At 39.0% G+C, this 21,795-nt stretch overlaps 1 protein-coding gene across 2 annotated transcripts in view; it reads right to left on the bottom strand.

The window, feature by feature from the left end:
• Positions 1-18,870, bottom strand: part of COG3 (component of oligomeric golgi complex 3) — a 76,134-nt gene extending 57,264 nt beyond the window's left edge. Inside the window, exons 1-8 of one of the 2 annotated variants that reach the window (XM_035003351.1) lie at positions 18,497-18,870; positions 8,248-8,394; positions 6,496-6,557; positions 5,317-5,482; positions 4,580-4,654; positions 3,221-3,313; positions 2,376-2,501; positions 570-650 (exon numbers count right to left, since the gene is read on the bottom strand). In XM_035003351.1, the coding sequence (XP_034859242.1) occupies positions 570-650; positions 2,376-2,501; positions 3,221-3,313; positions 4,580-4,654; positions 5,317-5,482; positions 6,496-6,557; positions 8,248-8,394; positions 18,497-18,670 (924 nt within the window). In that variant the 5' untranslated portion in view covers positions 18,671-18,870. The remainder of the gene's footprint in view (positions 1-569; positions 651-2,375; positions 2,502-3,220; positions 3,314-4,579; positions 4,655-5,316; positions 5,483-6,495; positions 6,558-8,247; positions 8,395-18,496) is intronic. The other variant, XM_035003352.1, reaches the window with a different exon arrangement.
• Positions 18,871-21,795: the final 2,925 nt, after the last annotated feature.

Genomic DNA, 21,795 nt, shown 5'->3' with positions numbered 1-21,795 from the left:
TCTGCTGGAGATTCTCTCTCCCTCTACCCCTCCCCCCACTTGCTCGCTCTAACTAAAGCTTTAAAATAAATAAATACAATAAAATACTTCACTAGCAGTCTACTTTTCCTCAATTAGCACGACATGTGATACCCCTCTGAAATGATCCCTGCAGTCTTTCCTGTCTTTTTTCCCAACTGCATGCTATCAATGTCCTGTGTTTTGATCATAACAAGTTACAAGTTCTCCCAAAATATATGTCTCTACAACCATCCCTATATATGCTGTTCTCTTTGTAGAAAATACCCTCATCAATCCCCTCAAGTTCACTATACATCTGAGCTTTTTAAGCTCAATTGTCACTTCCATCTAGAATCCTTCCCTGAGTATTATAGGAAGAGCTAGGTGTTTCCTGCTCTGGGCTCTTAAGACATCACAAAGGTACACTGCTGTAATGTGGAAGGACAGTGCCTACCTTTCATTAGTGTTCATTTCCTGGTATAAGCAAAGGGCCTAACGTACAGCAGAACTTCAAAAGGGCTGGCTAAATAAACTTCAGAGTAATATCCTATTTATGTCAATAGACTTACTCTGACTTTGGGAGCAGCAGCTCGAAATTTCACATAAAATAATGTGAAGGCATTGTCTGCATTAGGTACAGATGCAGGATCCTAAAGAGACATGGGGGAGGAGAGGGAAGGGAGATAATTAGCAAACAAATAATTATTCAGAAAATGTGACACCAACTATTTCAAACAGCTACTACTTGGCCTATATACCAACCAAAAGCTTAGAGAGAAAAATCTCAAAGAGAGATTACATATTAGTATTATTGCTACAAATGAGAAATACTTATGTGGAGCTGTCATCTCCTTCCTCCTTCTAATTAAAATGTACCCTACGTTACATGAATTTTGGTAGTAAACAGACTTCAATTCAGATTCATACTCAGTCACTTACTGACAGTAGGATATTGGCCAAATTACTGGACCTCTCTGAGATTCAGTGCATCCATTAAATGGTGATAACATATACTCATAAAGAGCTACTGGGTGACTCAGTTGCTTAAGCGTCTGCCTTCGGCTCAGGTCATAATCCCAGGTCCTGGGACTGAGTCCTGCATCAGGCTCTCTACTCAGCGAGGAGCCTGCTTCTTCCTCTCCCGCTCCCCCTGCTTGTGCTTTCTCTGTCAAATAAATAAATAAAATCTTAAAAAATATATATATATACTCATAAAGTTTTTATGCAGCTCAATACTAAAGCACTAGCTGCTAGTACACAGTAGGTGCTAGTACTGATTAGGTATTAATTTCCTAAACTTATTAAAAATTTTACAGGGCGCCTGGGTGGCTCAGTTGGTTAAGCAACGGCCTTCGGCTCAGGTCATGATCCCAGAGTCCTGGGATCGAGTCCCGCGTCTGGCTCCCGGCTCAGCGGGGAGCCTGCTTCTCCCTCTGACCCTCTCCCCTCTCATGCTGTTTCTCTCTCTCTCTCAAATAAATAAATAAAATCTTTAAAAAAATAAAAAATAAAAAAATAAAATAAAATAAAAATTTTACAAAATAGAAAAATTATATAGTCTGGCCTTCATATCAGCTAAGAGCAATGTGAACACTAAACTGCAACCCCAAAATCAGTGGCTTTGAACCAAACTGAAAATTTAAGAAGATATTCCATGTTCTTTAGAAAGTGAGCTCACAAAATAAAATGTATAATCTTTATGATTTTATTTTATGAAAGAAATGTGTTCAATGACTATCTTAGCTAGCTGTATTCTTACTTTTCTAACATAACACTCTGCTCAATTTCCACCTAGCTTGCTTGCTCCATCTGTAACTGATCAGTTTTTTTGTTTCTTTCTTCGATGATTACTTCTCCTGAACATAAGCCCCATGAGCCCAGGGACCTTACTGGCTCCTTATCGCTACTGTACGGTTCCCAGTACAATGCCAAGCATTGAGAAGGCACTCAATAAAAATACATTTGCTAAACACAGAAAATTATCTATCATACATAAAGAAAAAAATTCAAAGTATCCATCATATGTAATCCCACCACTAACACAGAACCACTTTTATCATTTTGGTGTATTTCCTTCCAATATTTTCATGAATTAGATAAGAAAATGTTTTAAGTGACAAACAGTTTGAATCTTAGTACTTACCATATAGTACTGAGTACTTCTCACACTATTAAATAGTCTTTGAAAATAAGATTCTGATGGACAGATATAATACAGCCATTTTTTTTCTATTATAAATAAAACTGATGCATAATCTTATTTAACAAAAGGTAAAAAAAGTTTTTAGAGTTACTAAGTAGTCATCTCACACTTAGATTATGGAAGATAAATGAATAAAAAAAGAAAAGAAAAAACACTTCACCAGTTAACTCACCCTTTTTAGTAACTGATTTGTGAGGTTTTGTAGTGTGTTCACAGTGTATGTCTTCATAAGGTGCAAAGCTTTAGAAAGACACTGCTTAAATTTCAGCAAATATACAGGATAATCTTTAAAATTTGGCTGTAAAGGAGAGGGAAAGATTTACAAAGGGAAAACAAACATAGGCAGAGTAAACTATGAAAACAAACCTGTCCTTTATATGGTCTTATACAGATCGTAAGCTCGGCAAAGATGAATACAGGCTGCCCCTCCCTCGCACCCGCCCAACCAAAAGCTTACTTCACGCCATTTGGCTTTTACAAAAGACTTATAATCGTACCTGTTCTCACTAACCAAAAGAAATCCAAAGAGGATTTTCACTTTTCTGAAATGGTAACTGCTTCTTCGCTCTATGCCATTTTGGCTTACAAAAGGTTTCATGGGAACATTCTACTTTCAGATAGTGGGGGGAACCTGTACAGCTATAAATCCTTGGGGGATAGAAAGAGGGTGATTAAATCAAAGGGCCTGTTCCTTTATTTCCTCCCAAGTAACACTTTTTGTTTGTCAAAGAAATATCTAAAACATTAGGAAGTCAACAGCCTAAAAATCACTCATCCTTTTAGGCGGCATAAAACTGTGTCAGCCAGGACCTCTTTCGACTCCAGGGGTTGCCTCAGCAGCTGAAAGTACTTTTTTACATCACTACTGACAATGATTAAGAATTTACTACAGTCTTTCTTCAACTATATTACAGACATATTTTTCCCTTCAGAAGAAATAATTACTTTAAAGCATAAGAAATGATAAAATCGGGATGTTACTATATCTTACAAACATACAGAAATACCATGACTTACATGTGATGAGATATATGTTATACAATCATCTAACTTGGCCAGCATAGGTATGAATCCTTCACTATTAACAGACAACGTAGGAGAATTCAATTTCTTTAAGGGAAAAAAAAAATCTTAATTCACAAAAAATATACAGGCAAAGTTGAAAATTATGTATTAGATTTAGCATATTTCCCATTAAGCTATAACACAGTCATACTAATATCTTTACATTGTAAGAATCACCAAAATATCCTCAAATATAGCCCACGTGTAATAATAAAGAAAGGACAAAAAAAAACAATACTGATTTAATTCAGTTTATTCCTAATGAGCTTTAAGGGGGCTCTTCATAAATTAACAAATATTTATATTACCCCACTGTACAATGTTATACTAAAATAACACATCAACTACCTAGATTTCCCATTTTCTAGTACTTTATAACATATACAAATTTCCTACTTTCAAACACTGGTGATTTTCTAAAGGTTAAAGGATTAACTAGCAGTCATACCTATGTTTAGCAGTCATATTACAAAAGTAAAACATATATAAGTAAAATATAAGTAAGCATTTATAAAAATATATACAATAATAATGTAAGTATAAATATGAGTAATACATAACATAAGCGTTCAGTACTTAATATATAAAACTACACATTAGAATATATAAAACTATATAACATACATCTTTAATATAATATAAATATACAAAAATATAAGTAATGTATGTTAAAATGTAAAAAAACCAGCCAATTATTTATCTTGGCAATAAACAATTGATAGCTTGGCAATGAACAATTTCCTTGTATTCCATTGTTAACTAGCTCCTAGTTTTCTAACTCTGTAGTAAACCATAATAATTATGATTAATTTAACGATTTTAATAATTTATATGTAGTAATTATGATTTATGAGCCAGAAAGACAGAGGAATATAATTTACACAGCAGTTTTAATTAAGACTATTACTTTGTGATACAGGCATGCATTATAAGGACTATACTTCAAATTAAACATGAGATTAATTCAAAAAATGTTTTGATTACTAATAATAGCACAACCACAGCAAGATTTAAAATTTAATATTTCTTCTTACAATCTTCACAGCTTACAAATAAGATACTATAAGTGGTAACTGACAAAGAGATTTTAATAACAATAATATAACTTAAGAACTACTACTTAAATCATATTTGAAAAAATCTGAACTGGTAATGATATCTCCATCAGGTACAAAGAGGAATATCTATCAGCAAGCAAACTATTAAGTTCAAGTATCACTCAGGCCAATTTATAAATTTAAAAATTATATTCAGAAAGGGAAATATAAAATAAGGTCATTAACTTTACAAAAAGTAAAAAACCATGCTTACTGTGTTAATAGTTTCCAACTCATTAAAATAGGAAAGCTTTTGTTGAATGTTTTCAGCCAGATCAACAAGTTCCGACTTGTGTTTTTTAAAAGAAAAAAAAATTAGCGTAAGAACGTAAGAATCAACACTCCAGTCTCAAAATGACATGAATAGATTTATACCAGACGGATAGGTTTATGTTAGACATAAGATTTCAGACTAATGCTCAAAGATTTCTGCAATTATGGACTAATAAGCAATGATTAGTACAGAAACTTACATATGATCTTTTATAAAACAATAAATAACTGCCTTTTAAAAGAACTCAAAATACACAGAGAAAACTCAGATAAAGTAACTTAAATGTTCTATCTCTAAACCATAAATTTAACTGCCATCTAGATCAGTTCATCTTTTCATAAACCCCACCATTACTACAATCACTGTGCTTGTCTGAAGTGTGAATAGTAAAGCATGCACAGAGCAAACTAATGTATGCTCTTCACTCTGAAATTGGGCTGAGATGTAACAGCTCAAAACATAGGAAAGCTTGCCTTGCCTAGTTTACTCGTGTAAGCTTATTTAAAATAAAAAAGTCTGACAATATAACAATTTGCATGCTTAGCACAAGGCCTCATACAGAGCAGAGTTCAATATATACTTGGAGAAAGTAGAGAAATTACAATTAAATTCTATTCATCTACTTAAAAATAAAATATTAAATACAATCACTAACCCTTTCCCATACTCCATATTACCTGTTCTTTTAGGAGCTGTTCACAGGCTTCATGTAGGGTTCCTGTCTTATTGGACACAAAAAGATACTGTTTCTGCAATGATTCCAGATGCTGCAGAGCACTGTTGACATCATTCAATATAGCATCACACTGCTCCTGAAACCCAGACAAGTAATCCCTCATCTGTCTAGAAAACAGAACCAAAAGGGGATTGGCAATACTATTTTCCCCCAATAAGCAGAGTCAATAAACAACAAAGTCTCATTTTTCCCCAAATGCTTGAATTTCAGAAGAGAAGTCTGACCATTCACTAAAGCTTATTATATTCAAAAACTACGTTAACACCTTTTTGAGTAATTTGGAAGGAAATCACTGCAACTATAAGCAACAAAAGGAGTCAGCCTTGAAGCCACAAGCTGGCTTTTCACACGTAAGGCAAGAAATCACCCGCCCAACTTGCAAAACCTAGGACACTGGGGCCACCCAAGGTATGGAACAGGCCAATCCCTTAGGTCTCGTATGCCAAAAATCCCATGATGGTGTAATGTCATGGAAAGAATTCTGGACTTGGAATTAGAAGACCTGAGTGTAAGTCCCAGCTCTGCCCAACTCTCTATGACATTACGCAAGTCACTTAATACTTTCAGGCCTCAGTTTGCACATTTGTAAAATGGGAAAAATAATACCTTTCCTCACATAGCTGCTATAAAGATTAAGTGGAATTATGTATCAAAGAGCCTAACACACTGCCTAGCAATAACACCTAATAAATGTTAAATAAATGCAGTTATTCAACCCACAGTCCCCAAATCAGCTAGAAACTATGCACCATCATTTCTTCCATGCTAACACTATAAACAAACAGAACAACATAGTTACACCCAGTCTAGGTGGGCATCCCTAAAATCTCTTGGGTCTCTACTTCTAAAGAAAAGCAACAAATATCTCTTACAGTTCCTGTAAAATTCCCACTTGAACCCAAACCTTTCTAGAATTATCTAAAAACCATGTCTGTACCTCCTCACCTATTATAACTATTTTTTTTAAATCACACAATTTCTCTCTAGCTCTTTTTAAAGAAAATGTTCCTGTTGGAACTTTCTTTGTACCTTAATTTTGTTTGAAGACACAGATTACAAAATGCTGCAGATGAGTATGATTTAAAAATCAAGGTAGCCAACAAACTCAAGAACCACATACCTGTACTTAGTTTCTTCATCCTGATCCATCTGAGTTTGCAGCTTTGCAAACCATGAGAAAAACTGGAAAAATAAAGAGTATTATATTGTCAACAAAACTAAAACAGACAAAATGAAAAGTGGCTACATGCTAAACAGCAAGTAAAAAGGGTAAACACTAAGTCTTATTGTTTGGGGATCAGACATTAGTAATTACTTTTAACCAGGCGATAACAATTTAATTCCATAATCAATATCTACATGCTAGGAAAAGCAAAGGATATTAAAAACATTGGTCATATCCAGAGTCAAACAAGGAGGAGTATTAAAGATACAATATGTAAAAAATATATATTTCTTCCTAAGAGGCTAATGCCCACTTGCTACTTTGCTCAATTTGAATAGGTAACTTAGGGTTTTTGGGTAAATGTTAATATTAATGTTATCTAATAAGAAATGAAAAAATATAAACTGAAATAATATAACAGAGTGGATTAAGAACATGAATTTTTGTATCAGCTAAACCTGGGTTTGAGTTATGGCCCTGCCACCTACATCATAAGTCATGAAAAATATTACCAAAAAGCGGTGGAGAAGACTGACAAAGCAGCATGAAGGATAATGGAAATGTTTTATATCTTGATCATAGTGGTAGTTAAACTTGTCAAAACTCATCAAGCAAAATACTTAAAACGAGGATATTTTATTGTGTATAAATTATAACTCAATATACTAGCTTTTTTAAAAATTTAAAGAGAGGTACATAGGTACAAATTTAGCCCAGATGACTTTTTTTTTTTCCAAATAGTCCAAATAAGTCATTGACACAGCGTAAGATTATCTTCTATAATTCTCAAGTGGGATTTGAAGTCAAGGGTATGCTTTATTCTCTCAAGATACAAGGCTTGCCAAGTCCCTTAGCCATCATTTACCGGACACTGTGTGCCTGCCATACAGGGTATGCATTATCTAATTTTCAGAAAAAACCCATGAGATGGGTATACAATCATCCTTGTTTTACAGATTAGAAAACTAAAAGCCTAAGATGTAAGTAATTTGCCTAAACTCACAAGGATGGTAAGTGATGGAAGTGACTTTCAGATCCAGGGTGGCCTATCTCAAGAGGTGGAGCTCTTTTGCACTCTGCAGCACCGCCTCTTGACTTACTACATATGCAATTCAGCATGCTTGCTTTTTGTTTTACTTGGTAAATCCCTAGGCTTTGATTTTTACAGGGCAGAAAGAAGAGACGGGAAGTGGCAGAAGGAACTGCTATACATTTAGGTTTATAATTAGGAATAAATAAAAATCAAGGGAAGATTACACATGTAAACTACTGAAAAATAACTATAAGGATTCACCTAAAGAGAACACTTAGGTTCTTAAAAAAGAAATTACATAGCAACAAGCAGAGGGGTGTGTGTGCAATGTGCGAGTATGTGCACACACACACGCATGCAGGGGGGACACATTAACATATACACCGGGGGAAGTCAAAAGTGCATGGAATATTAAAACCCTAACGACTAGCTATCAACACCCACACTTGGAATATCGTATCTTTATCTGTATTTCAAGTATAATTGGGCAACAGGTTAATTTACAACACTTAACAAAACAGCCATAGCTAACACAAAATCAAGACTGTTCTAGAAAGATCTGATGTTAACTACAGTTTCAAATGTTCAGAACTTTTAATTAGAGCATTTTTATTAGCCCTGTCTTGAGATATTTAGAATAATCAAACGCCCTTAGCAACAACACTGCCATTCACCTGCTGCGCAGTTTCAATTCTTTCTTCTTCCATTTCTAAGGAAGTGAAACCCTTCAGGAGAATGTCTTCTGTAGATTCGGGTACTACTGAAGTCTGCGCAATGGGCAGCGACTGGGATGTTATGCTACATAAGTCTTCAATTGGAAGCTTCAAAAAAAAGAGCCACAAATATATTTAAATAACTTGAAAACTCTCTAAACAAGTTATTCCATCTCACTGTTTTGAAAGAGAAAGAAATGTTTTCTATTAAATCATTTGAGGTTAATAAATGCCATATAATAATACAACTAGGCTCTTTCTATTAAATGCTAGTCTCAAAATATAAATGTGATAGTGATATCACACCACTAGTAAAGTAAGATTTTTGAGTTACATTTCTAATACTGGCCGTGAATCTGTGCTAATCAATACACATTTTCTTACTTGAACCTCTTGTGCACTGGCACCAAAGGCAAAAACCTGTATGCTGTGGAAAGTAGCTTGCCTTTCCCAGGATCTAACAAAAGAGCTTGGCCTGATTAATGAGCACCAACAGAAAATAAATGACACCCAAGAATTAACTATCAATAGTTATCAATTATCAATAACTATCAATTATCTCCTTATGCCATTTCTACCATTGGCACACTTCACACACACCTTCTTGGTGACAAATTTTGAAATTACAACTGAGTAGAAAGAATTTCAGAGTTTCCCATCAGTTTCAGAAGAGCCCCACCTATAAGGCCTCACTTTGAGGCCATCAGACCTACAATAGTTTCTAGTTCTCCACTACTAAAGATAGTCCAGGTGTTAATTTACCTATAGTCACACAGACATGCTACTTTTAAACCTACAATAAATGGAGTATGGATGCAGGGTAAGGTAAAAGGGCCTGCTTCATTTCAGTTCCAGTTTTTATTCCTCAGGGCGTAACATTTAAAGCCCACCTATACAAAACCTTGACCCAGGGCCTTAGGAAATTGCTCCCATCTGTTTTCCTAGATATAAAACTTTCATCTGAAGATAGTATTTGATCTTCAAAGCTAAAAAAAAAAAAAAAAAGCTAGATGCACAATGCACCATCACTAATTTAGAAATACAACCCTTTGTACCTGAGCTCAAGTGGAGCCATCCCTTCTGGTAAGGTAAAGCACCTTATAACGCAGCCTGGTTTGAACCCTGCTCCTGCTCACGTATACACTGTGTGACCATGGGCAAATTACTTACTACTTCTAATCCCCAATTTCTTTTCTATAAAATAAGAATTACAGTATCTGGGGCGCCTGAGTGGCTCAGTCGGTTAAGTGTCTGCCTCTGGCTCAGGTCATGATCTCAGGATCCTGGGATTGAGCCCCACATGGGGCTCCCTGCTCAGTGGTGGAGTCTGCTTCTCCCTCTCCCTCTGTGCCCTCCCCCCACCCAGCTCACGCTCTCTCTCTCAAATAAAATCTTTAAAAAAAAAGAAAGAAAAAAAGAATTCCAGTATCTGTATCATGAAGCCATTGTGAAAAAAAGAAAACACAGGTGTGGCAAAACAGGCTTCTAAACTGCTGAGAAGCTGCAGACCAAAAAAAAACAACCAAAATGCTCAAGAAGGTCCTCGTCTGCCTTCTCCCCACAAATGAGTCTGACTCAAGAGCCAGGAGGTCATGGGTATGTGTAAATACATCTTATTAAGGGTACCACTTATTCATGTAAACTCTTCCTGAATGGTGACATAATACCTCAGTAATAAAAGGACACAGTAAAAAACGAAGTTTCTCAAATCCGGTGAGAAACTATCTTGAGTCTGAAGTATCACCAGCAACTGCGTGCTGCCACCAAGGGTTCAGAAAGTAAAAGGGCCTTTGTTTCATTTCAATTCCAGTTTTGAGTCTGGAGGCGGAGAGGCCGTGCAGTCACACTGTTCCTGCTCTGTGCAACCAGCCCAATTACCAACAAAAGCGTCCTCCTTGGAGAGGGGGAGGTAACCCCCCAGAGACAATACTGTGTGTATTTAGCATAATGCCTGCCAGATAGTAAACACTCAATAAATCTGAGCTACTACTATTTACCATATTATTCTTATTATTCCTATTTATGAGCAACAGAGTAAGTAAATCTATAAATCAGAATCTAGAGTGCTTCTTGGGAACAGAACAGTTCATAAGCTATTTTTATAAAATTATATCTCACTAGGAATAAAATTTGGTTCTATATGAACAGACTGTGACAAAATTCAAACATATGGGACACCTGGGTGGCTCAGTCAGTTGGGTGTCTGCCGTTGGCTCGGGTCGTGATCTCAGGGTCCTGGGATTGAGCCCCACATCAAGCTCCTTGCTCAGTGGGGAGCCTGCTTCTCCCTCTGCCTGCTCTGCCTGCCACTCCCCCTGCTTGTGCGCTCGTGCTCTCTCTCTCTGACAAATAAATAAAATCTTAAAAAACAAAAAATTCAAACATAATTCTATCATCAATGTTTACACAATACCTAAAAGGGAAAAGGGAAGGGAGATGTGGATCAGGCTCAGATTTGAAGAACATACCAGAAAGCACAGGGATACTAGGCTAAGGTAAAAGAAAGCTGGAAAAGGGCTGCTGCAATGGATTCATCAGTACACTCAACACAGCTAAAGAATCCATGAAATTGGAAGATAGTCAATATAATAACCCAACAGTAAACACACACAGGGAAACAGAGTGAGAAAATACAAACTGAACACACTATCCAGGAAGAGTGGGATGGTATCAAATCATCTAGTATATACATACTTTGAATACCAAAAGGAGAGAGAATAGGGTAGAAAAAATATTTTAGTTGAGAATTTTCCAAAAATAATAAAAGACACCAAACTACAGTTCTGAGCTCAGCAAATCCCAAACAGAATATACACATAAACACACACACACACAAATGCACATCTAGACACATGATATTCAAACTCCTGAAAAACAAAGTTAAAAAGAAAATCTTGGCAGACGAAGGAGAAAAGACTTTACATGCAGAAGAATGAAGATAAGAATTACAGCAGACTTCTCATCAGAAATTATGCAAATCTTTTAAGTGATAAAAGGAAAAAACTGTCAATCCAGAGTTCTTGATCTAGAATTTTTTTTTTTTTAATGAAAGGGAAATAGAGACTGTTTAAACAAAGCTGAGAGAATGCATTTCTAGCAGACTTGTACTACAAGAAATGTTAAAGGCAATTCTTCAAAAGCAGATAGAACATAAGTTCCAGATGGGAACCTCAATCTTAAAACAACAACAACAAAAAAAAAACTAAAGCGCTCCAGAAATGGTTAAATTAAAGGTAAATATGACAATTTTTAAAATTTTTAATCACTCAGAAAGATAAAGGTAAAAAGCAAACATAGTATCAATGTATCATGGGTTTAAAACATATGTAAAAGTAAAATACATAACAATAGCACAAAAGAGAGAGAGGAAGAATTGGGAGCATACTAATGTGAGATCCTTATTCACACATGAAGTAGTATAATATTTAAAAACAGACTGTGACTAATTAATGAAATATATTGTAAACACTAGGGCAATCATTTGAAATATTGAAAACGCATAGAGGACCTAGCAAAATTCAGTCCTTCAATACCACCAAGACCTATATCTATCCTTAATTCAATCCCTTTGAGAAAAAAGATCTTAAATGTATCTTTAAAAGTCATATAAATCAATGTCAAAACTCTGGTTGTAATACCACATACATGGTTTTGCGAAGTGAAAATGCAATAACCATATTCTATCAGAGTTTATGAGGTCTTAAACCACATAATTCTGACACCACTTGACAATATATCACAAATTACAGATAAAAAGTAAAATTCCTCTTGTTCCAGAATCATTTATAATATACATAGCAGTCTTTTAAACATAGTTACTTGAAAAGATAATAAATTCACATGGCACAAAATTTAAAGGACATTCAGTAAAAGTCCCCTTCCCCTGGACCCATTCTCCAACCATGCAGTTCCTTCCTCAGAAGCTATTAGTTACGAGTTTCTCGTGATTCTTTCCTGTAATAGCCTATATATAGACAAGGGAAGTGTACCTTTTAATAGTATGCTATACACACTTTGCCTTTTTCATTTAATATGCATCATTTTCAATTGTCTCTCAAAAGAGTATGGATTTCACTCTCTTACTTTATATTTTTTTTTATTTTTTTTAAAGAATTTATTTATTTGACAGAGAGAGTCAGCGAGAGAGGGAACACAAGCAGGGGGAGAAGGAGAGGGAGAAGCAGGCCTCCCACTGAGCAGGGAGCCCGATGCAGGCTCGATCCCAGGACCCTGGGATCATGACCTGAGCCGAAGGCAGATGCTTAATGACTGAGCCATCCAGGTGCCCCGACTCTCTCACTTTAAATTCATAACTGTCTGTCATTAAACTATAACAGGCCCATTATTTTAGAAGTCCAGGAGTACAGAATGATTATTTAAGTAAAAACCAAGTCTTCCTTCTTCTCCTCCATCTTTCCAGTTGTTCTTCTCTAAGGCAATACCAGTGTTTTGTTTGTTTGTTTAAAAGATTTATTTATTTGTCAGAGAGCACAAGCAGCGGGAACAGCAGACAGAGGGAGAAGCAGGCTCCCTGCTGAGCAAGGAGCCCGATGTGGGACTCGATCCCAGGACCCTGGGATCACGACCAGAGCCAAAGGCAGACGCTTAACAGACTGAGCCACCCAGGCATCCCAATACCAGTGTTTATAATTGAGAAATTCTTCTAAGGAATTTGAGGGCAGAATGAAGAACTTAAGAAGGAATGAAAGAGAGAATTTGCAATTTTTATCAATCTTCCTTTAGAAATTATTCAAAACACATGAACATAATTTTATTCTAAATCATCAAAAGAATTATAATGGAAGAGTAAAATCCTTCCCCCAACTCCCACTTTTAGCCAATTTAACCATTTTCTATATTTTTGGTGGTTACCCCATAACTCTAAAACACAGATTTACAGCAGTCTTCACTCAATTCATCAATCTGAGGTCCCCACTAAGTAAAATGAAGGAATGAGTCTCCCTAATATTTTCTTCTACATTTAATCTCAAATCCTGTCATTTATACCACCTCTTTTTTTAGATCTTCAAAATTAATAATATTTATACCTTATTCTGTAATTAAGTCTTTAGATTTTTAAAATGGTTGTACATACTTCCTGACTTCCATAAATTTACCAAAACTACAAGTTTACTGAGACTGTCTTTCTTTCTGGGGTGCCACACAAATATTACTATCATGTCAAAAGGACCAAGGGTGTCATACACATGTGGTCAGTCTGTCATCTTGAACCAAAAAATATTTATCTTCTAATTTACTTTAGAAAACCAAATCATATGAAAACTCTAGATACTTAACAAGGTAATGCAGATATTCCAGATATGGTCTATAGTCATGTTGTGAGTAAACATAATCTGAATATATGAAAAAGCATTCTATTTGATTACTTTACGTATAAATACTAACTACTTTTCAAGCATAAGGACTTTTATCTTATTTTTAAAGATTTTATTTATTTATTTGACAGAGAGCAAGCGAGCACAAGCAGGGGGAGTGGAAGGAAGAGGGAGAAGCGGGTTCCCCACTGAGCAGGGAGCCCCATGTAGGACTCGATCCCAGAACCCTGAGATCATGACCTGAGCCGACTGAGCCACCCAGGCGCCCTGCGTAAGGACTTTTAAATACCAGAAATAGAAGGAGGCTTCCTGTCCTGTTCCCTTGTTCTCACTAATACAAAACCATTTACTCTCAAACCAAGCAAGAGAGAAGTCATGCAGACCACTTCTAAGAAGTAATTTTTTATAGAAACAAAACAAGTTGCTTTTTAAAAGAGTATGAGAAAATGCCCCCATTAGGTACATTTGCTCAGCTGTCTTCTTTTCTCAAAGCACCTGGAATAGAAAGGAAAATCAAGAAGAGGTGCGGTGGTGTCACAAACTTTCCTGTTCTGACCTCTCATTCACTCCTGGCTCTCCTGGCTGGCTCAGTCAGTAGAGCACGCAACTCTTCATCCGGGAGTCATGAGTTCGAGTCCCACATTGGGTGTAGAAATGACTTTAAAAAAATAAATAAATAAACTGGCTCTCATTCACTCATTCACTCCTGAGTCCTCTGGCTCACCCACACTGTGCTGGCTTCCAGATGGAGCAGACATTTACCACCAGAGAGAGAAGAGCACAGATCTAGGTTCCTAACTGGCAGTCCTAGAGAGCTACTGTAGTTTATGCAAATGGTATGTTAACATCTTAAATAATAATTACAATAAACTATCAACCTTACCTGACGAGTTAAGCAGGCCCAGGAAAAAAACAAATACACCTTTCTTTCCCAAACTTTATTTCTTGCACAGTTCTGGGTTAGAGAATATCACTTTCATAATCTAAACAATTCATTCCCTAAAGGAAACCTGATGTTACTTTCTCTCATTGGAGCAAATCATTGAAGAGGTATAGATGGAATCACAGAACCTTCCTCAAGGCACTTAACCTCTTTTCTTACCTTTGGTCTGAGTGACACCTGTATCAGCTCAGGATCACAAAATTCTAACCTATTCTCTCAAGTTATTAATCATTTGGGGGGAGGGGAGGACAAGAAGAGAGAACGTTCGAGGTAAGACAACGGGAGGACACCTCTTCTGGAGAAGTAAGCAGCCCTGGCCAGGGCCCTCCAAGCTGGGCCTTGCTCCTGGTTCTCCAGCCGCCACAATGGCCCGAGGTCAGCGTCTGTGGCCTGGAAGCCCTGCTGGGGCCGGACCAGTGGGCCTGGGCTTCAGTCCCCGTCCAGAGCAGGTGAGTCCCCTGCCTGACGCACTGTGTCCACACTCTCCACAGCTGGTGTGCCGGGGGCCAGGGTGCAGGAGCGCCCCAGTTTGGAGAGCTGGCTGCTAGGACAAGGGCATGCCGAGGTCCTCCAGCTCCCTAGGCCTCCCCAGGCGGCCTGGAGGCTTCCCCACTCTCCTGCTCTCCAGAAGGTAAACTTCCAGCCGGGTCCCTGCTACCCACCGTGGAGCCCTTCGTGTACCCCACCCTCAAGAATCGCACTGGGGTCCACTCGCAAAACCCTCAAGGATTTATTTTTTTTTTTTTTAAGATTTTATTTATTTATTTGACAGACAGAAACACAGCCAGAGAAGGAACACAAGCAGGAGGAGTGGGAGAGGGAGAAGCAGGCCCCCTCAAAGCAGGGAGCCCGATGCGGGGCTCGATCCCAGGACCCTGGGATCATGACCTGAGCCGAAGGCAGATGCTTAACGACTGAGCCACTCAGGCGCCCCAACCCTCAAGGATTTAAAACAGTCTTATCTCGTAACCTTTCTTTACCGGTCAAAACCGTCCGCAGAAAAAATTATCAGGAAGTAAGCTTCTAAGCTTCCTTAGTTCTAAATACTCCCAGGTATGGATTCGCCTAGGTTAATAGGCACTTTCCTTCATTCTCACTGGGTTATTCGACTGCTAACTTGGCTATTTCAAACTGAATATGCCCCAAACCAGATTTACTGGCCCTGCGTACCCCCCTTCCCCCACCAAAAAAATCATTTGGGGGGAAAAAAGCATATAATATAATACTACCAGGTCACTTGCTATGTGCACTTTACATACACGATTTCACTTAATTCTCACAACTCCCCATCAGACGAATAAGGTACTATTATGAACCCCATTTTATAAAGAAGAAAACAGGCTCAAAGAAGTTAAATATATTAAGAACACATAGCCTTAAGGAAAACACTGTCACAGTACATTTCAGGTAAATTTCAGGATCAATTATTATAGCATTGATCAAGAACTACTAAGTTCAGCAGAAAGAAAAAGGCCCTCACTACTAAAAAATTTGCCCTGGCTACAAGAAACCAGTCTACCTAATACTCTACTGCAAATTCTTTTATCTAACACCAAAAAAAAAAAAAAAAAAAGGATATAACTTCTTTCCAAGATAAGACCAGTTCCCCTTCATAAAAGAGAAAGCTATTTTCTACAGAAGTTATTACAGCTTTATGATATTTACTGAAGCGTTAGCTGGCCTTTTGCTATTCGACTAACCTGCTCGGTTCCAGTTGTTCAGGAAGTAATTAATCTTGCGAAAATTGTGAAACACTACAGAAAATCCTTTACAGATACACTAGACAAAAACTGAGGCATTCTTTTTCAGCACCAGTGTTAAGAGTGGTAACAGATAAAGAATTCAATTCCAATGTTCCCACCAGACATATAAATACTTTAGTAAAGGTAAATGAAGACTGTAGATAGCTAAAGAGCAATGACTCCCCTGAAAGATGCCAGACAGGTAAATAAAGGTCATTTCATTCTCGTAGGAATCCAAGATCTAAGCTACATGTACCAGAACACACTCACTGAACCCCTGAACTTGTCAAGCTCATCTCCTACCCATGACTTTGCATTGTTTTTTCCTCCACCTTTTTCCTCCACCTTTGCAAGGCTGGCATCTTGTTTTCCATCATGAGTTTTCACATTAGACTGTCACTTTCTTAGGCTTCCTTCCTTGTCCCTTTGTGTCACACTATCTTTCGTTTTCCTTATATCATGGATCACTGTCTGAACTCACCTTGTTCTTTTTTACAAGTTCTTGATCACAATTATGTCAGCTCCATGAGACTAGGGATCTTGATTTTCTTATCCTTCTATCCTCAATTCCTAGCCCAGAGTAGGCACATAATATATGTTAAACGACTGCATGAGGTGAATGTGGGCATTATACTGCATAAATATGAAAAAAAAAAAAATGGGGTGAAAATGAAAGATTCCGTTTACTTCCTCCAAACCCCTTTCCTTCATGCTCAGTAACAGTTTATAAGCTAAGATAATAAAAGCAAGTTGGGTTACTATTCTTGTGGATATGTTCCCCACAGGCACTGTAACGTCCAAGCATCCCGCTTCGGTAACAGGCCAAATCAATTATAAATAGACTGGAACGTTTATAAAGCAAACAACTTCTATTATGCAGAGAATAAAAGACTTTGATAGCCAAGCCAAAGAAATTTCCCCGTTTCCTCCTTTATTTCAGCAGAGCATCCTACAGGTGGACAGAGAAACACAATGAAGAACACCTGTACTTTACGGTGGAGCACATAACAGTGAAAGTGAACTTCCAGGGCGCCTGGGTGGCTCAGTTGGTTAAGCGACTGCCTTCGGCTCAGGTCATGATCCTGGAGTCCCGGGATCGAGTCCCGCATCGGGCTCCCTGCTCGGCGGGGAGTCTGCTTCTCCCTCTGACCCTCCTCCCTCTCATGCTGTCTCTCATTCTCTCTCTCTCTCTCAAATAAATAAACAAAATCTTTAAAAAAAAAAAGTGAACTTTCAAGTCAAAGTTCTCAACCTCTAATATTTGAGGGTAGAAAAAAAAAAAAAACTTTGTCTCTAAAAACAATGTGCCTTTGGACACAATTCCAAATCGTGTACAAGGAGTGCTTCCAACATAAAAAATAACCATCATTATTAATAAAATAGTAATCCTAAACCTGGCTCTCAAAACCAGAAAAAAGCCTGCCAAACATCTGACAATTCATAATATGTACTTCTTGGTATTGTAACTGCTTGAACTGAATCACACAAGCGGTAATATACATAATATTTTAATTAAGATGAAAAACGTTGACACTAACACCGAAAACCAGCGTTCCCTAATGTACTGACCCAGCTTTCAAAGAAAATTCATTTTTATGGCTCTGTTACAGGTCAGATAAATCGATCTCCCATAACCTGTACTTGGTGGAGAGCTTATTGCTCAACGTGCGATGAATGAAACCGTCCCTCAGGATCAAGTTGTGTCTCTCCAAGTGCCCCGTGGAAAAAGGAAGCTGGGTTACTCATTAAGGTGGTAAACGAATACCAATAGGAAGGAGGTTGTCCTGAAGCAAAGCTCTTCGGGTTCGGTGCCCTCTCCTGGGAGACGGTGGGCAGCAGGAATACGCCTCGGCTGATAGCAGGGACACCGGGGCAAGACGCGCAGGGCAAGGCTCCCAGCCAACCGTCCCACGCCGCAGGTGGAGGGCTGGGTGCCAGCCAACACCAGCCACTGGACGCCCCCGCAGCCGCCCCCGCCCAAGAGCGGAGTCGGCGATCGCCGGCAGCGCGAGGCCTGACAGCCCGGGAAGGTGAGGGGGCCTCTCCCACCCGAGCAGCCACCGCGAAACGGGAGGAGGGAGGAGAGCCCCCGGGCTACAGTCTGCAAGGCCGGGGTCTGCGGGCGCGCCGGAGGGCATCCCAGCCCCGCCTCCTTGCCGCCCCTGCCCGGTTCCAGCAGGTCACCTCACCTCGGCCGGAACGGGCAGGTTCTCTGCCGCCGCCTTCAGCTCCAGCACCGAGTCCATCTGCCTGTCGGTCAGCGGCGCCGTCGTGTCGGGTCTCCGATCCCAGAGAGCCAGCTTTTCCCGAGCGTCGCGCTCTGCCGCCGCCTCAGGCGGCAGCAGGAGCGCCGCCTCTGCCATTGCCGCTGCCCCTGTGGGCCTCAGCAGCAGCGGGGTGGTGGGGACCCCGACAGAGAGGCCCGGGCCACTTCCGGGGGAGCCCGGGCTTCCAGCAAGGCACCGGCGGCGGGGCGGAGCGGAATAACCTGACCCCGGAAATGCTTCCCCTGTGTGTGGGCGGGACCGAGGCAAGGATAGACGTGGCTCTAAACGGGGTACAAATATTTCCGGTTGGGATATAGAAGAAGCGGGCAAAGAATATAGGCCCTGACGGAAATAGAAATGCCCCTACCGGAAGTCTCTTTCTCAACTTCAATAACTTTATTGTTACGTGTTCTTCAGGTTATTGACAATTGAGTTACCTGACCCTGCCGGCAGAGGTCCTCCTGAACTCCAGGATCTCCAGCCTCAGTTCACAGCTGACTAGTCTGGGTGGAGTGTGTGGACCGTGTGATTTCCGCGTGGACATGTTGACAGTTTCCACCGCCTAGATCACAACCACCAGTATAAACTTTTCCAACATCCAAATAATTCTGCTGTTAGAAAACCAAGTTATGAAAACACATAAAAACTCAAAGGTTTCTGTATATGAAAAATCTTTAATAGTATCAAATAACTCGGGGGGCCTGGGTGGCTCAGTCCTTAAGCAGCTGCCCTCTGCTCAGGTCATGATCCCGGGGTCCTGGGATGGAGCCCTATGTCGGGCTCTCTGCTCGGTGGAGCCTGCTTGTCCCTCTCCCTCTGCCCGCCACTCTCTGCTTGTTCTCTCTCTCTCTCTCTCAAATAAATAAATAAAATCTATGTCCAACACTGAAGAATTGGATTAATTCATGGCACAGACATGTAATTGAAATACTATTCAATCCAAGGGTACCTGGGTGGCTCAGTCGGTTAAGCCCAGGAAAGCCCTGGACTCTTGAATTCGGCTGCAGTCATGATCTCAGGGTCCAGGGGCAGGGCTCCATGCTCATCCTGGAGTCGGCTTGGGATTCTCTCTCTCCTCTCCCTCTACCCCTCCCCGCTGCTCTCATGCACTCTCTCTCTCTCTCTCAAATAAATAAATCTTTAAAAAAACACTATTCTGTCTTTTAAATCATGTTGTAGTTTTGACAAATAATTAAAAACAAATATAGTATTGGATAATTTGTAAAATAAAAGTTCTATAATTTATAGAATAAATAAATATCTGTGAGTCCATACTGACATAAATAAATGATTGGATAAGTAAATGAGGGAGAAGGGATAATTCTACAGAGGAATTCCTGTCAATAAATATAGAATGAGGAAAATAGAAATAATTGACAGACAAAATCTAAGAATGGGTTCTAAAATTAGTGGGTGAAAGTTTGAGGAGAAACAAATTTGCACTGTATCAAATGATCTCCCCAAGGTATTTATTAATAGCAATGAGGGGCTCGGATATTTTACAGTGGAGAAACCTGGCAAGTATCACCTTCACCAAGCCACAAAGGTCAACGTCATCATCATGAAACTCCTGACATGATAAGTTGAGGAGAAGGACACAGTATCACTTCTGTGGTATTCCTGCCAAAAATGCAAAACTACATTCTAATTATGAGAACACATCAGACAAACCCAAATTGAGGGACATCCTGTAAAGCAAGTGACCGGTATTTTTCAAAAGTGTTAAAATCATAAAAGACACGGAAAAACCACGGAACTGTTACATTAGGAGATGAGGGAGGCATGACAGCTGGATGCAGTGTAGGAATCAAGATTAGATCCTGGAACAGAAAAAGGGAAAACTATAGAATAAAATAAAAATATTTGAATTAAGTCTGTAGTTTAGATTACACTATTGTACCAATGTTAATTTCCCAGTTTTGATTATTGTACATGATTTTGTAAGATGGTAACATTGGGGGAAGCTGAATGAAGGGCACACCTGAACTCTGTACTACATTTGCAACTTTTCTGAAGTCTAAAATTACCTAAATGTAGGTGATTGGGATTACTAATTATGTTTCTTTTCTTTTCTTTTCTTTTTTTTGTTTTAAAGGATTTATTTATTTATTTATTTGACAGAGAGATAGAGAGCACTAGTAGGCAAAGTGTCAGGCAGAGGGAAAGGGAGAAGCAGGCTCTCTGCTGAGCAGGGAGCCCGATACGGGGCTCGATCCCAGGACCCTGGGATCATGACCTGAGCCGAAGGCAGACGCTTAACCAACTGAGCCACCCAGGTGCCCCTCTTTTCTTTTTTTTTTATCATTCAACCCAGCTTCAGAGCATTGTTTCCCCATCAAACCACTCCACCACCATTTCCTAGAGAAAATCATCTTGTAGATACATAGAGACATGTGGATCTACTCATCAAAGTACCTAACACACACTCTCTTCTTGCCAGACTGATCTCTAGTTCCAAAAATCTCAGAAATAAAATTAATTCTGTTGAGTTTTGTGATGTCAATTCTTCACCAAACATCATCCTTTTATATTCATCCAAATATAAGCATATTTTTCTCCCAAATGTGTTTCTATTGCAGATTTTCCTAAATCCATGATCACTCTTTCTTCTAAATATTATGTTTAATTCCTTAAAATATTTTTAGTAACTGGTGATTCGTGATGCTAAAGTGTTGGAGGATATCATCAAGAAGACATGACCACCAGTTCACCTGAGAGCTGGACTTAGGTCATCAAAGGCTCCTCACCTCTTCCCCTGTCCTTGGACTGTAACTTCTGCCCACCACTCCCACAGTGGGAGCTATTTTCAAGGATGCAGCCTTGAGAGAGCAATATGTTTTTGAGACCACTTGGACTGAATACATGACTGAACCCAGTGAAGGTCTCTATATAAACTTTAAGATTCTATCAGGCAGGTGCAGAGATCTACTCGTCTCCCGGCTGCCTAAGACAAGCCTCATATGTAAGTTCCCTTTCTTTTTTTTTTTTTAAGTCATTTTCTTTTTTTATTTTATTTTATTTATTTATTTGACAGAGAGAGACACAGTGAGAGAGGGAACACAAGCAGGGAGAGTGGGGGAAGGAGAGCAGGCTTCCCGCCGAGCAGGGAGCCCGATGCAACGCTCGATCCCAGGACCCTGGGATCAGGACCTGAGCTGAAGGCAGACGCTTAACAACTGAGCCACCCAGGTGGCCCATGTAAGTTCCCTTGCTTATTGAGA

This window comes from Mirounga leonina, unplaced genomic scaffold (genome assembly GCF_011800145.1).
Source record: "Mirounga leonina isolate KUSES-001 unplaced genomic scaffold, KU_Mleo_1.0 Mir_127, whole genome shotgun sequence".
NCBI classification, from domain to species: Eukaryota; Metazoa; Chordata; class Mammalia; order Carnivora; family Phocidae; genus Mirounga; species Mirounga leonina.
Note: the sequence above shows the minus strand (reverse complement) of the source record. Positions and strands in the feature narration are given on the sequence as shown.